This window comes from Pempheris klunzingeri, chromosome 20 (genome assembly GCF_042242105.1).
Source record: "Pempheris klunzingeri isolate RE-2024b chromosome 20, fPemKlu1.hap1, whole genome shotgun sequence".
Lineage (NCBI taxonomy): Eukaryota > Metazoa > Chordata > Actinopteri > Acropomatiformes > Pempheridae > Pempheris > Pempheris klunzingeri.
Window position 1 is genome coordinate 15,471,170 of NC_092031.1, and position 13,947 is coordinate 15,485,116.

General features: G+C 44.7%; 2 protein-coding genes across 2 annotated transcripts; both read left to right on the top strand.

Annotated features, from left to right (window-relative positions):
- Nucleotides 1–1,060: 1,060 nt before the first annotated feature.
- Nucleotides 1,061–6,932, top strand: josd1 (Josephin domain containing 1). The gene is made up of 4 exons (XM_070851650.1): nucleotides 1,061–1,434; nucleotides 1,521–1,649; nucleotides 3,007–3,201; nucleotides 4,342–6,932. The coding sequence occupies exons 1-4, from the start codon at nucleotides 1,061–1,063 to the stop codon at nucleotides 4,439–4,441; spliced, it is 798 nt and encodes a 265-aa protein (XP_070707751.1). The 3' UTR covers nucleotides 4,442–6,932.
- Nucleotides 6,933–8,049: 1,117 nt separating this feature from the next.
- On the top strand, nucleotides 8,050–12,753 carry cbx7b (chromobox homolog 7b). Its single transcript, XM_070852431.1, has 6 exons — nucleotides 8,050–8,118; nucleotides 10,023–10,066; nucleotides 10,402–10,467; nucleotides 11,235–11,301; nucleotides 11,471–11,864; nucleotides 12,530–12,753. Exons 1-6 carry the CDS (start codon nucleotides 8,050–8,052, stop codon nucleotides 12,751–12,753), a joined length of 864 nt encoding a protein of 287 aa, XP_070708532.1.
- Nucleotides 12,754–13,947: the final 1,194 nt, after the last annotated feature.

Below are 13,947 nucleotides of genomic sequence, written 5' to 3' on the forward strand. Positions count from 1 at the left end.
CTGATATCTGTTACTATCATGGATTAATTTCATCTGGACACGTATGGTTTCAGAGTAAAACAGCGGCTGTGCCTCCGGAGTGGACTGTAAGCTCTCTGCTGTGAGCGTCTTGTTCTGTACGGGGCTGGTTCGGTCATATTTTGCTAGCTTACTGAACAGCCTGCTTCCTCTATCCAAGCTGCTGGAAATGTTTACCTTCTTCTCATTTGGGGCTCTGCTGACCAAGAGGAGGTTGTAGCAACTTCTAATGTTTTCTCAGCTATCCATCACCACCACCACCAGCAACAACACCAGCCCTGCTTCAAAGTGTTGTTTTATGGTGTTTGGCTGTTGTTCAGAGAAAGTAAGCAGTTCTAAGATGTCATCTGTGAACTTGTGGTGGGAATTAGTGACCATCTTTGTGATGTTATATGACTATTTATAGTTATTTATAGTTATATGAATATGAGTTAGAGATGAACAGCCAAAGTAGACAATGAAAACTAAGCTTTTCTTTCTGTCTTTCTTTTCCAGGTAGCCATCGCTGTTGTTTCTGTTCCAGTGGAAGTGAGGCTTTATGATCTGCAGCCTGGTGATGGAAAGAACTGGGGAGCTATAGGCTCGGCGACTGGATGGAAAGAGCTGTCATCACAGTCACAGAAGATGGAGGAAGTGGAAACGCACAGACAGCAGCGGCAATTTGATTGACGACACCGCTGTGGTGTTCTTGGAGGAGTTATCTTTTGCTGAGGAGCATCTGGGCTTTCTTTGTTTGCTGGCAATCCCGTCTTGAGTTCCAGTTTTTGCCCCCTCCCTCCTGTTGACCTTTCTCCTCATCCATCCTCTAGAGAGAGCAGGTGTTGCTCTGTAAAACAGCCACAGGTCTCATTTACCTTGCAACCCCCACCTCCCCCTCGACCATACACAGAGACACACAAGCTCCTCTCTTCCAGCCGGCTGAGAGGTTGCTATGGCAATGGTTGTCATGATGGTGTTGTAGCGTCCTGAAGGTAGTAGTTGTGGAGGTAGTGGTGGAGCTGGAGGAGGTGGTGGCGGCGGCGGCGGTGGTGAACGTCCAGCGATGGGGAGCGCTCCGTATCCAGCCGGTGAGTGGAAGGGGAAGGGACGAGGCGGCTTGCAAGAGCTGGGCTGCATGCGCTGGAAGGTCAGCAAGCAGAAAGGAGGAGGAGGAGGAGGAGGGGAGGTGGTGGTGGTGGGAGCGGAGGAGAGGAGGTGCAGGGATCCCACGGACTCTCAACAGCAGCAGCAGCAGCAGGATCTCTCATTCTCCTCTTCCTCCCTCACACCCCCACTGCCTCCTCAACCCCCTCTGACACCTCCGGCCATCTATCACGAGAAGCAGCGGAGGGAGCTGTGCGCCCTGCACGCGCTCAACAACGTCTTCCAGGACGGGACGGCCTTCAGTAAAGACACCTTGCAGGAAATATACCAGAGGTGGGAATGCCGGTTCACCAAAATTTAGCCTGCGTACACGAAATGTTGTGGATTATGTGTTAATCTCTATTGTCAACTTGTTGCAGGCTTTCTCCCAGCACTCTGGTGACGCCTCACAAGAAGAGCATGCTGGGTAATGGGAACTATGATGTAAATGTTATTATGGCGGCCCTGCAGACCCGAGGGTTTGAGGCAGTTTGGTGGGATAAAAGAAGGTATGTAGGGCAGGTGCTGAAAAGATTCATCCTGATTTTATTCTTGCACTAGCAAACATAAGGAAGATAAAGGACAGTAACCCTTTCTTTTCACCCTTGTTCACCTTAGTGGCTTGTGTTGTGGCTGCAGTACAGCTTTTATCTGCCGTCCTTGTTGTTTCCCTAAATGGTCAATATGAGGGTCAGACAGACGGTGCCGAACCCCCCCACCCCCCCCAAAAGTAGTCTTTATCCCATCTGGCTTGCTTCTTTTGTTGCCTTTTTATCTTCCCTGAATACACATGGTGGTGAACAAAAAAATCAAACTGCTATATTAGCTGTGCCGCCTGCAGTACAGGGTGATCCACTTAGGACTCCTAGAATACAAACGTAATGTAAATGTTGTAAAGAGGCTCCCTGTGTCCCCCCCCTCTGCGCCTCAGCCACCTAATCAGCAGGGCCTTGAATGACCTCTTTGATTAGTCAGCAGCTCCATCAGTCGACAAAGGCTAAGGGAGCGTTTTTATCAGCGTTCCTGTTTCCCCTCATTAACAGTCTTACGTGACTGTTGACAACAACAGCAGCCGTTAACTTGCTTTTAACTTGCGGTTAAATAATGCCATCAGGCAAGCCATATTCCTGTTTCCTTGTCTTGACTAAAACAAAATCATAGTTACTCTTAATCTGGTGATAAAAACAACAATGCTTGTGTCTGTTGCTGATTGATGTAACAGTGGTGACTGAGCCTAAATCATTTAAAGCTTTCACATTTTTGTCATTGTAAATAGTCACCCGTGTCTTTTACTTGTTTACATTTGTGGCAGTTCAGCCATCAAATGTTGAAACAGCCAGTTTATGGCTTTTGGACATTTGATGGGTCTTCTATAATAACTGACAAAAACTCCTGCCGCTTAATTTCCAGCCACATCAATGTCATGATGTATTGTAGATGATTTTTTTTTTAATGTGTTGCTATCATTGTGCTCCTGTGGTTAGTGTGGGCAATGTATCACACACACAGTGACCCTGTGATTCTTTCCCCTTATGATAATGATGTCAAACAGATTAAAGCTTATTTAGCAAGCACATGGAATTAAAAGACAGGCAGTAGTCTAAAGTGAATCTTACACTCGTAGTGTGCTAGAGAAAATGGTCAATGGCCATGTAAGTGAGGTTATACAAACTGTATTTAATAGAATAAGGAACTGTCAAAGCATTTGACCCTACATCGTATATAGATGACATTTACTACTATAATAAATTGCAGCATGATACATTTGTTTCATCGCCCATTTCTCCGTAATGTTTTCTGGCCGTCTTGCTGCTTCAACACAAAAGAGAAGTTTACAAAAAGTAAAAGTCACCTCTCTTCCTCCAGGGACGTAGGCAGCATCGAGCTGTGCAACGTGACGGGCTTCATCCTGAACGTGCCATCCAACCTGCGCTGGGGGCCTCTGCAGCTGCCGCTCAAACGCCAGCACTGGATAGGAGTCAGAGAGGTGGGAGGGGTCTACTACAACCTGGACTCCAAGCTGCGGAGCCCTCAACCCATCGGCGACCCGGATGAGCTCAGGTGAAAGGATGTGTATGAGTGTGTGTTCTTTCTTGGCCAGCTATGATCACAGATATTGCGTTGTTGAATTTTTGTGATGTGATTTTGAATAATAGTGCCAGAGAGGCTTCGTGTCGGGGGCCTGCATCACCCTAGCAGGATTTGTTTTGCAGTAATGAGCGTCTCACTGCACATTATCTCTTACCTAAAGTATTGGCCAGTTTGCCGTGAAACTTGATATTCAGCGGTTTACTAACCTCTGTGACTTAATTAACACTTTCTGCAGTTGTTTCACAGTAAAAGCCTTGAATTTGTTCACAGCTCGAAGACTTTTTACTGTGAAGCAGCAGCAGGAAGTGTTGAGTTTGCATTCGCTGCAGCGCAAATCATTACAGCTCTGACAACGTGGAGGAGAGGAGAGCAAATCAGAGAAAGGCTGCTATCTGTTAGACATAAGCTAGAGCAACACATGCTGCATTACAGTCGTTACAGTCCCTTTTTAAGAGGTGTGTTTCCCAAAAACGGATATATACAGGAAATGACTTCCTCTTTCACTTTGGGGTCTTGATCATCCTGTCAGCATTTATTTTGCCAGTAACAGCTGATGGTATCTTAATTTTATCCCTTACTGTTGTTTGTAGATGCCAAGCACCAGTTTCACAGCGCTGTTCTGGGTCTGAAAACATAATCCCAAAACAAAAACTCACCATCTTGTTTTGCCTGTGACTCACACAACCCTACGCCTATTTCATAATAATATCACTAAACTATCACTAGAGGCAGACGGTACAGTCCTCTGCTCTACACTGCATGAGCATTTTTAGCTCATTGTTTTAGTTTCTCCACTCTCATTAAACGTGACACCTGTTTATATATAGAATAATTCCACTGCATGCTATCTGCCCACCAAACAGGTATAGTTCACGTCTAGCTGGTGAACATAGTGGAGCATTTAACGCCTAATGTTGTGCTTCTGCTGCCCCTAAGTGGCCAAAAGATGAGCTGGCAGCTTTAAATCAGGTCTGCCATTGAAAGATGTGACCCTGTGTGTTGTCTGGTTTGCCTGCCTTTATCCAAATTGACATAAAAGAGTTGCTCATGTTGCTTTCCATCATCATAAACGTGGCTGTGCTTTGTTCTGTTTACTTTGCCACATCTCAGGAAGTTTCTCCGCCAGCAGCTGCGAGGGAAGAACTGTGAACTCCTACTGGTCGTCTCAGAGGAAGTCGAGGCGCACCAAACATGGCGGTCTGATGGCTAAGGGGGCTAAGCAGCCGATCGGAGCTCCTACTGGGCCGACGGGCCAGTCACAGGATGAACGGGAGAGGAAGTAGAGTCGTGCACAGCCAATCACGTGGACGCACACTTGCAGATTTTGTTCCCCCTCTTTTGGGTTTTGTTTACACAACCATTGCTGGACTCTTATCTGATAAGATGCAAAGCAGTGAAGGAAGCCAACACTTTACAGGGACAATCAAAGAACCACAGTCCTTTACTCACAACACAGTCAAGACTTAGAAAAAGTTACTATTCTGTTTCTGCTATTCTTGTGTTTTTATATATATATTGACTATTTTTCAATGTCAGTTTGGATCTGTTCAATTTTTTTTGTTCCTTTTTACTGTTCGAGTTTCCAAAATCATGGGAGTTCAGGCTTTATGACGGACGCTGTGTTTATCTGTCTCAGTGGTCCTCCCTGCTTCAGTCATGATGTTCACTGATTCATCTTTCTGTCCCTCCCATCATATTCATGAATCTCTCCCTCTGTGTCCGTATCCTCCGTCCTTCATTGTCACCAAAGCGTGCCCTTCTTTGCCTCATCGTGACTTCACCGTAAGCCTCCTCTCTGTCCCGTTTTTCATATCACACGTCTAAATCAGAGACTTATCACATTGCCAACGTCGTATGTGATCCACTTTCAAAACAACATTTGTGGCACCGACTGAGCCTATACTGTACAGAGGCCATGCAGACACAACCGTTTTATATGCAACAAAACAATGCAACACCCGGGCCGAGCACGCCCTCTAGTGGAGGGCCGCCTCAGTTTCCCTTCAAGGCAGAAGTGACCGCAGCACTCATCCAGTTTTTTTTTATTGTTCACATTCAAATGGTTACTTTTAAGGTTATGATGAGGGCTCGCTGAAATGATGCAATACTGATGATTATCATCTTTCAGTAGAAATGTACTGAGTGACAGGAGTGAATAGGGATACCAATGATGATGACAGGAAACCTGGTGTCAGAATCAAACGTATCCAAGTCTTTTCCCAAAATGTAAGATTACACATAGAGTCCATACTTTGTATTATCGTGTGTAGTTACAGCGAAATAGTTACAAAAGAAAACCATCTCAACTCGAGGTCTGCTTACAAGCTATGTCTGGAGCTTTTGACCGCATTACACAGTCCTCATCAGTAGACTTAGTTGGCTCCGTTGCCATGGAAATGTAGATGCTCAAACTTTTCAGAAGTGCTAACAGTCAATTAGTCAAACAGATTAATTGGCAGCTATTTTTGAATGTATTAAATGTTATAAGTGATTTTCTATGGAAATAGTGTAAATCTAACCTGCTGATGAGGACTGTGCGTTTCTCTCAAAAGCTCCAGAGCAAGTGAGTAAGTGATCTTCATCACCAAAACTGTCATATCACCATAATGTATTATTTTATTTGTCCATATCATCCACTCTTGCGTAATTAAAGACACAGTCATTTCTTGCACAGTGGTAAAACGACACCACAAAAGACAAAATAAGAGACGTTACATTGTTTGATTTTTCTTTTCCGTTGGCTCCACTGGGGTCACCACCACAGCAGCCTGCTGTAGCACAGGAGCTCAGCTGACACAGACCTCCTCCTCCTCCTCCTCTTAAACATTTCTTGTCAAACCTGCCAAACACAGCTCTGAGAGGATGCCCCAGATAGTCCCACCATGTCATGTACAGTCAGCGGGGGGGAGGGGGAGGGGGTCTGTCATGTGTGAGGTTTCGTGTGAGGAGGGGTCTGGTTGGTGGTTGGTAGCACAAAGGGAAGTAGTCAGTCAGATGGAGCGCAGCGTGCCTCTGTAGAGAACTATGTTGGAGATGTGGAAAGAAGAGTGAGCGTGGATGGGCCGCCCAGTGAGCACATGTCCAGCCAAACGTGTGCTTGTGAAATGAGCCTTATGAGAGATTCCACTGTTCGTAGCTTTCAAATCTATCAGCTCAAGATAAACTGTTAATATTATACATGTATTGTCTGTTGACTACAGACAATATTGGCCTTAACTTGTTTACATAGAAAAGATAATGTGTTGCTCTGAAAGATTAAGAGGGGCTGTGCAGTTTGTGCCGTTTCAGGAGATTTATTCCAAAGCACCAATTTGTCGTAAATACTGAGGAGAAACAGCCGAAGAAAAGATGTTTTCACTTTTGCAGCCAAGGGCTTTATGTTATTTACAATAGTTTGGAATAGTATGATTTTATAAAGACAAGATCACACGTTTTTCAATGGTGCATGTGCTTATTTTGGATTGAAACACTTCACTTGCAGCCCAGTCTGCGGACCTTTAATGTCACACTACATCCAAGTGAACCTGCATCGAAACATCAGAGAGGCTGCCATTCATTTGCTGAGACCTGAACGCATCGCACCAAGCAGCATTTGCTTCATTTTTTTTTTTTTTTTTTTGCCATGACAATCGCTCAGCCCCTCCTACTTAAGGAATCCAGATTGTCACTGTAATTTTGTTTCTTTTTTAATTTTTTTTTTTTTTTTTTTTGCATAAAAATAAAATGCTCATAATGGCACTTTATGTATAAGCAACAGTGTGGGTGTATTAAATGGATCATTGTTGAGATTAGCAGCAGAATGTCCGTCATTTAGGTACATTTACTCAAGTACTTAAATACAACTCTGAGATACTTGCAATAGAGTTCCATCATTTTACACTTCTTTACACTTCTACTCCACTTAATTTCAGAGGGTTATACTATATATATATATATATACATATATATATATATATATATATATATATATACTGTATACTTTTGCACACATATATTTGCAGTTACTAGTTACTTTTCAAATGAAGATCTTTACATTAAAAAACACTAAAATCTCGCTGCACTGTTAAACAATAAACCAGTGTGGTTTCCAGCCTCTTCGGCTGGTAAGCCCACCTGGTCTGGTTGGGACAGTTTGCCACATTTCATTTATTTCAGATGACTTAAAAGATAGAAAAAGTAAAGACAAATTTGTGATGCGGACATTTGTGGCTTCCTCCTCCTCGCCCAAGTCATCATCTTCCAACCTTTGAGAGTTACTTGGTGACCCTTTTGGAGGGGGGGGGGGGGGGGGGGGCTGCTACAGTAAACTGCCAGTGTTTCATAACTGCATCAGCACCAATAAAGTCAAACGTAACAACCAGTCACAGGTGATATTCTGCACAGTGTTTACACTTGAATGCCTCGTGGTTGTGACTATTTCTCGCATGTGTAGCATCTCTGTTTCTGCTCAGTGTGAGTGCCACACTGACGCTGTGCTCGGTGTCCATCATGAGGAGGATGAGGAGGATGAGGAGGCAGCTGGTGGCGCGCGCAGGGACTCAGCGTAAGGGCGCGCTCTCTCGCGGACGGGCGCGCGCGAAGCGGTGTGCAGATGTGTCGCAGATTTTGTAAAGTCACCGGACGCTCGGAAAGATTCAGCATAAGGAAGTGGCTCCGGTCACAGGGGCCCTCAAAGTGTGAGGAAAGCAAAGCGGAGGAGGAAGAGGAGGAGGAAGAGGAGGACGGAGCAGCGCTGTCATAAGCAGTTAACGTTAGCTTAGTTTGTGACGGAGAAGCACGTTACTTTGGCAGGTAGAAGGCGGCGGACGGCGCGCGGAGATGGAGCTGTCAGCTATCGGGGAGCAAGTGTTTGCTGTGGAGTCAATCGTGAAGAAGAGAGTTAGAAAGGTAACGTTTGTCTGCTTTTTCCTAAATGTGTCAGTCCGCCGAGCTGCGGGACGGAGGCAGCCTGCGGAGGGGACACGTTTCTGGGAGGAAGAGATGCTACTTTGGATGCTAATGAAAGCTCGAGAGATTAAATGAGGAGAGTCGCGCGGCTAATCTGGTTATCTAATTGCAGGCTGTGTGCAGGGGGCGGGTTAAAGGAGGACGGCCCTTTAATGTAACGTGGACGGTGTTGTTGCTCCACAGCTCAGCCCGTCAGGTGCTCGGTTAGTGGGAGCTCACGGGGTGCTGGGAGGAAACAAACACCTTCATTTCGGGCCTGTTTTGGCTTTGGGGGGTGAGGGACCGTATGGTGTTGACACATGAGTTGCGCAGATAGAAATGATGGGTCCCCCGGAGCCCGGGAGGCCCCCCTGAAACTCTCCTGTTCGCCAGTAGTTCCCCCCCATCTATTGATTAACGTCTCTCTGAACTATTGAACACTGATAAACTGGGTACATGCACTAGAGTGATAATGTAAACAATAAGTCTGAAGTATGCTAACTTCTAAGCGCAGAGACAAAGGTAGGGAGTATTAGCCATTATTCCTATTAGCTGCACCTCCACTCAGTTAGATCTAACAGCTATGGCCACATTGAAAATGGTCATATAGCAGCTGATTTAATATGTGGACATCATGCAGTGGGGCTGCAACCTTTAATTTGATTATTTATTTATCTTTGGGCATTTAAAAAAAAAAACATGAATTAATTTGTGGTGTAAATGCCCATCACATTTCCACAAAGTATTTCTTCACATTGCTGGTTTTGTCTTTGCCCCAAACTTCAAAAGTAAATCCTAATAAAATAATAGTAAAAATATTCACATTCATGCAGCCAACAGCGACATGGTAAAATATACAGTATAACTTGAACTTCTATTTCATTGGTGTTTATAATGAAGATTTACTTGATATAATTTGTCTACAGTCTGTATAAATGATTTGGCTCTAAGCTCAGTGTGAGGCTTGATGGAGCACAAAGCAAAAGTTTAGCAGATATTAGGCCAATATGGGATCATACACTGACATTGCTGATAGTCGTATAACCATACTTTAACAATATTTTGCATTACCAGAGCACACAGAGGCATTTTGAGTTGAACTGCTCTCTGGGATGATAACACAAAACACATTGCTATTTGCCATAAAACCTCACACGCATGCACTTATGTTCATTGAGGCCATAAGTCTCACCCAAGGTGGTGTACATTTATTTGCCTTTCTGCTGTGGATGGAGAACTGGGTGAGTAAAATGAAGTCGGGAAGAGCGGTGACTTCACCCGCCGAGAATACCTTTGAGAGCATGGAAGTTATTATTGGATGATGTCACTGAGGATGACTAATGCTGAGACACTAGGCTGGTAAACTGAAAACGTACAGTACATTTTACATTATCTGTTAGATATTACCCGATGGCATGGCAACATCCTCCCACACATAAACTCCATTCAAAAATAAGGGTATAATGGAATAGAGATATTAAATAGAGTGGAAGATGGAGGTCAGTGCCACTTACAGCAAGTGATTGTCATCAAGCAAGAAAACCACTAATTTAGACAGTGATCAGTTGTGTTCAGAGATAAAAGACTTGCGCGTATCTATTTTCATATAATATACTCGTGTGATACTGCAAATTTAAAATTCCTAAAGATTTGTAGGAGGTGAGTGACCTCTGCAGCAAATGATGTCGGCACCATCTGCCTTATGAAATCCAAATCAGTGCTGCAGCACAGGTTGACATTTTGACCTGAACGCCTTCATCTACGGTGTCCAAGAGGTCACATTTGATCTTAAAAAAGCTACAGTAAAACTCTGTGTGAGATAAACATGTGGGCTTACGCTGCTCTTAAACTTTATGCCTCTGCAGGGGAATGTGGAGTATCTGTTGAAGTGGAAAGGATGGCCTCCAAAGTGAGTATGTGAACTTCGTCAAGAGGATGGATGGATTATGTAACACTTACCAATGTGCATCATATACAACATACTCTACATATGCACAGGAAGGTACCACGGCCATGTAAATAAGTTCTTTGACAGATTGATTTATTAACAAAGCTCTGTGTGAGCCACTGTGTGAGCCCCTTTTAGTTACTGAAGATTTGTTAAGAAATAAGATCTGTTAAGAAAATGTTTTAGAACAACACAGTGATAAGCAGACAGGCTCATTCAATTACCAGATTGAATGCTGTAACAAATGAATAGAAAAATAAAGGGAGGCTTGTATGTACTGTTTTTACATCTCGCAGATACAGTACATGGGAGCCTGAGGAGCACATTCTGGACCAGCGCTTGGTGCAGGTCTACGAAGAGAAGTAAGTTTCCTGAAAAAAAGACCAGACGGTTTGACACATGGTGGAGCAGCAACGTGCAGCATAAATCACTTTTCTTCTTACATTATATTAATCGTAAAGCGGTTATGACTCAGATCCCAGATCCAAGACCTCTCTCCAGCTGGCATCAGCACATGTCCTGGGCTGTTGGATCCAAACCTCCCAAAAACACGTAAAATCCACATCTAAGGGTCCCGAAAGATGTGAGGAGGAGCAAATCATGTCCAAAGAGGGCCAGACAAACACCTTTCCACATTTCTAATGGTGGGGCAAACACACTTCATCTCCTGATAGCAAGTGGTGCTGGGTGTTTCCTCTCAGTTTTAAAAGATGTTGATGTCTGATTTTCTTAAAAGGTGTCCTGTGGAGTTTTCTTTTAAACATAGTTTGTGTTTACATCCAGTGCTACTCACCAACAACTCATTGTGTATGTGTATGGTCTGACAAACACATTGAATGGATTTCCTTCCTTTTTTTAACTGGACTTTATAAATATGTTTCAGCCTTCTTCAGGGTGGTGTGTTGTGTGTCTGACTGTTGTTATTGTCTGTTTTGTTTTGGGGTTTTGTTTTTCTGGCTGATGTCACCCGGCTGCAAACGCCTTTGTTGGTGCATTGTTAATGCTAATGTAACTGCACAGGTTACCTTCTAAGGAACTGCTTTGTTTGGCTGTTTTTACTATGGATGTGTTTTTCTTCTGTCTTAATTAAGCCATCAGCCTTTTCTCAATAGTGTGTTTCTGTTTTTAGAGAGCAGAGAGACAGAGCTCTGGGTCACAGGAGAAAAGGATCCAAAGCCAAAAGGCTTCTTCTGCAGGTAAAGTTTGGAGTTTTCTAACCTACATTTGTCTTTTTTACCTTTTGTAACACTTGGTGGTAACCTGCTCTCCTCTGTTACCAGTTTAAGTGTTACTCAAATTATAGAATTTTCAAATATTTAAAGCTTTTTAAAGTTTTCAGGTGTTTGCTCTCTGATCTTTATTCAGAATACCGTCTACACCATGGATCTCCGCAGCGCTCACAAGACTCCAGAGAAACCTGCGCCTCGCCTGCGGCTCTCCCTGGCGCGCTCTCTGGTCCACGAGGATGAGGACCAGATGTACGTTGGCTGCGGGCAGGACCCGCAAACACAGCCAGCACATCGAAAAAGTGGACCCAGGAGGTCAGAGTTCAAGTGCCTTGACTCCCCCTGGGAAAGCCGGGGAGAGGAAGAAGAAGAAGAAGAGGAGGAGGAGGAGGAGGAGGAGGATGAGGAGGAGGAGGTGGGGGAGGAGGAGGAGGAGGAGGAGGACGACGAGGACGACGACAATGCAGAAGATGAAGAGGATAGAGAAGAGGAGAAAGAGGAGACGACAGGGAGGAACGGAGGCACTTTAAATGGTAAGTGTGTCAGCCGGCCAGCCAGTGGACTCTAATCACCATCACGACCCAGTTTACGTGACCCTTTGTGAACCCTCTAGTAGGCACGGACACGCACAGGCTTTTTTTGTCCTTCACTGGGCATGCAACCAAAAACCTCCTCCATCCTGAGCTGATTAAATCATGTAGAGGTCAAAATATAGACTCATTAAAGACTCTGCAGTATTTGAAGTCTGTTTAAAACTGCCCTACAGTGCAACCAATAAGATCTACTGACAACACAGTCTGTCCTACAATATAACATCCCTCTGCTTAAAAGTTTGACACCTTGGCAGATGTAAACCCTTAATAAATGAACAATGCATTTTAAGTTTGATAGTTAAGATGGAGTAGAAAAATTGATGAGATGTTACTAAATCTTGTCAGGACAGTGATGTGGAGTGCAGACTGAGGCACTTCCATACCCCCTAATCACCTCAGAAGCACTCAGAGCTGTCTGTCCCTGCAGCTAAATGCATCCTATCTGCCTTTGTCAGTTTGTAACATCTATCAGAGCAGAGATAATCTATCCAGGCCGGACCACGGAGTTTAACTCAATAACAGTCCACATGTGAAAGGCTTGATGCAACACAGCTCTTCCCTCCTCTCCCTCTGCCTCTCCCTCTCCATGGTCCCGTCTCGTTCAGGACAGGGAAGGACAGACAAGTGGAGCTCTGCTGTCGGCCCAGTGGAGGTCACCGCATCAGAGAAGGCGGACAACGGCGACGAGGACGGGGGCGACGTGTGGAGACCCGTCATCGGTGCGGGGGAGGTGACCATCACGGACGTCACCCTCAACTCGCTCACAGTGACTTTCCGAGAGTCGAGAGTGGCCAAAGGCTTCTTCAGAGACTGGGGCCTGGAGGTGTGAAATGTGATGATGTCTCAGTAGGTTGGTGGGGAGGGCGCCGCGAGAGGGAGTCAGAGGCTCCATCGCAGTGTGTGAGTGGCGTTTGAGGCCCAGGGTCGGTGTTTTCATTTGCTCTCTGTAACCCCTCTCTCTGCTCTTCCTCTCACCAGCTACTTCCAGCCTGGTCAGTGGTACGTTTACATGCACAGAGTCACCTGGACATAAGCCAAACTCTAGTGAATGTTACATTCAGGTTGAGCTGAGCTGCCTTGAATTAAAGGGGAGCTGGATAGCTTGAACTGGTGACAATTAAGTCACAGTTTCTCCACAGAGAAGAGCCAATCATCTAATTCAGACCTGTACCTGAGGGGTGAAGGGGCTAACTGGGGTGCAGTCATTGCCACCTGTGCTAGCTGTGGGCCGCTCTTAGCCGCTGGACTCTTCCACTGTCAGACAAACTTGTCGGTATTGATCAAAATATGCTGATACAGGTACTTTAGGATCTTTTTTTTTTGTCATGGGTCATAACTTTTCAACCTTAAATAAAGTAGAACAGTAGCAGAGTTATGCATTTTTGACCTGAAATCAAGTTAACGTGTGTAATCGCGTGAAGAAGAGGAAGAGTTCTCTGTGCATGTAAACATGGCCGCTCTCTCTGTCTCTCTTCCACACCGAGCTGAACCGTTCAGTACTGGACTCATGCGTATTGTACATATTCCAGACTACAGTGAGGTGGTCAGTCCCATACTAACATGCAGTGCTGTACCTGTAACCTGTGAACACATAGACTGTTACTACTGTACAACATGTGTTTTAGTCTTGTATGCGTTTCAAAGTCCTCCGAGGTGATTTGATCCGCCTGCATGCCTTTCTCCTCCGGTACAGTTAGATCAATGCTGAGACGCACAGTGTAGTTTCCTCTGTCCACACAGCTCTTCATCTCAAACCACACAACACACTATACAAGTGATGACTGATAGTACCAAAAGTAGAAAACTGGATGCGACTTGATAACAGAGTGCATGCTGGGATTGTACTGTATTTACTGTACATCATAAGGGTTTGTGTCCATCAGGGGCCTCTGTAGTTTGTTAGTTTACATGGCCTACAACTGCTTACAGCAACTACATACCAAGACGTTTCACCGATCTCAAAAATCAACCTGCACTGTTAAAACTTGTTAAAACTTGTGTGAGATGCTGTATCACAGCTAAA

Coding starts and splice junctions, on each gene's coding strand:
- josd1 (XM_070851650.1), top strand. CDS start 1,061: ATGGGGAGCGCTCCGTATCCAGCCGGTGAGTGGAAGGGGAAGGGACGA. Junction 1,435..1,520: donor TTGCAGGAAATATACCAGAG/GTGGGAATGCCG, acceptor AACTTGTTGCAG/GCTTTCTCCCAGCACTCTGG. Junction 3,202..4,341: donor GGCGACCCGGATGAGCTCAG/GTGAAAGGATGT, acceptor GCCACATCTCAG/GAAGTTTCTCCGCCAGCAGC.
- cbx7b (XM_070852431.1), top strand. CDS start 8,050: ATGGAGCTGTCAGCTATCGGGGAGCAAGTGTTTGCTGTGGAGTCAATC. Junction 8,119..10,022: donor TGAAGAAGAGAGTTAGAAAG/GTAACGTTTGTC, acceptor ATGCCTCTGCAG/GGGAATGTGGAGTATCTGTT. Junction 11,865..12,529: donor GAACGGAGGCACTTTAAATG/GTAAGTGTGTCA, acceptor CGTCTCGTTCAG/GACAGGGAAGGACAGACAAG.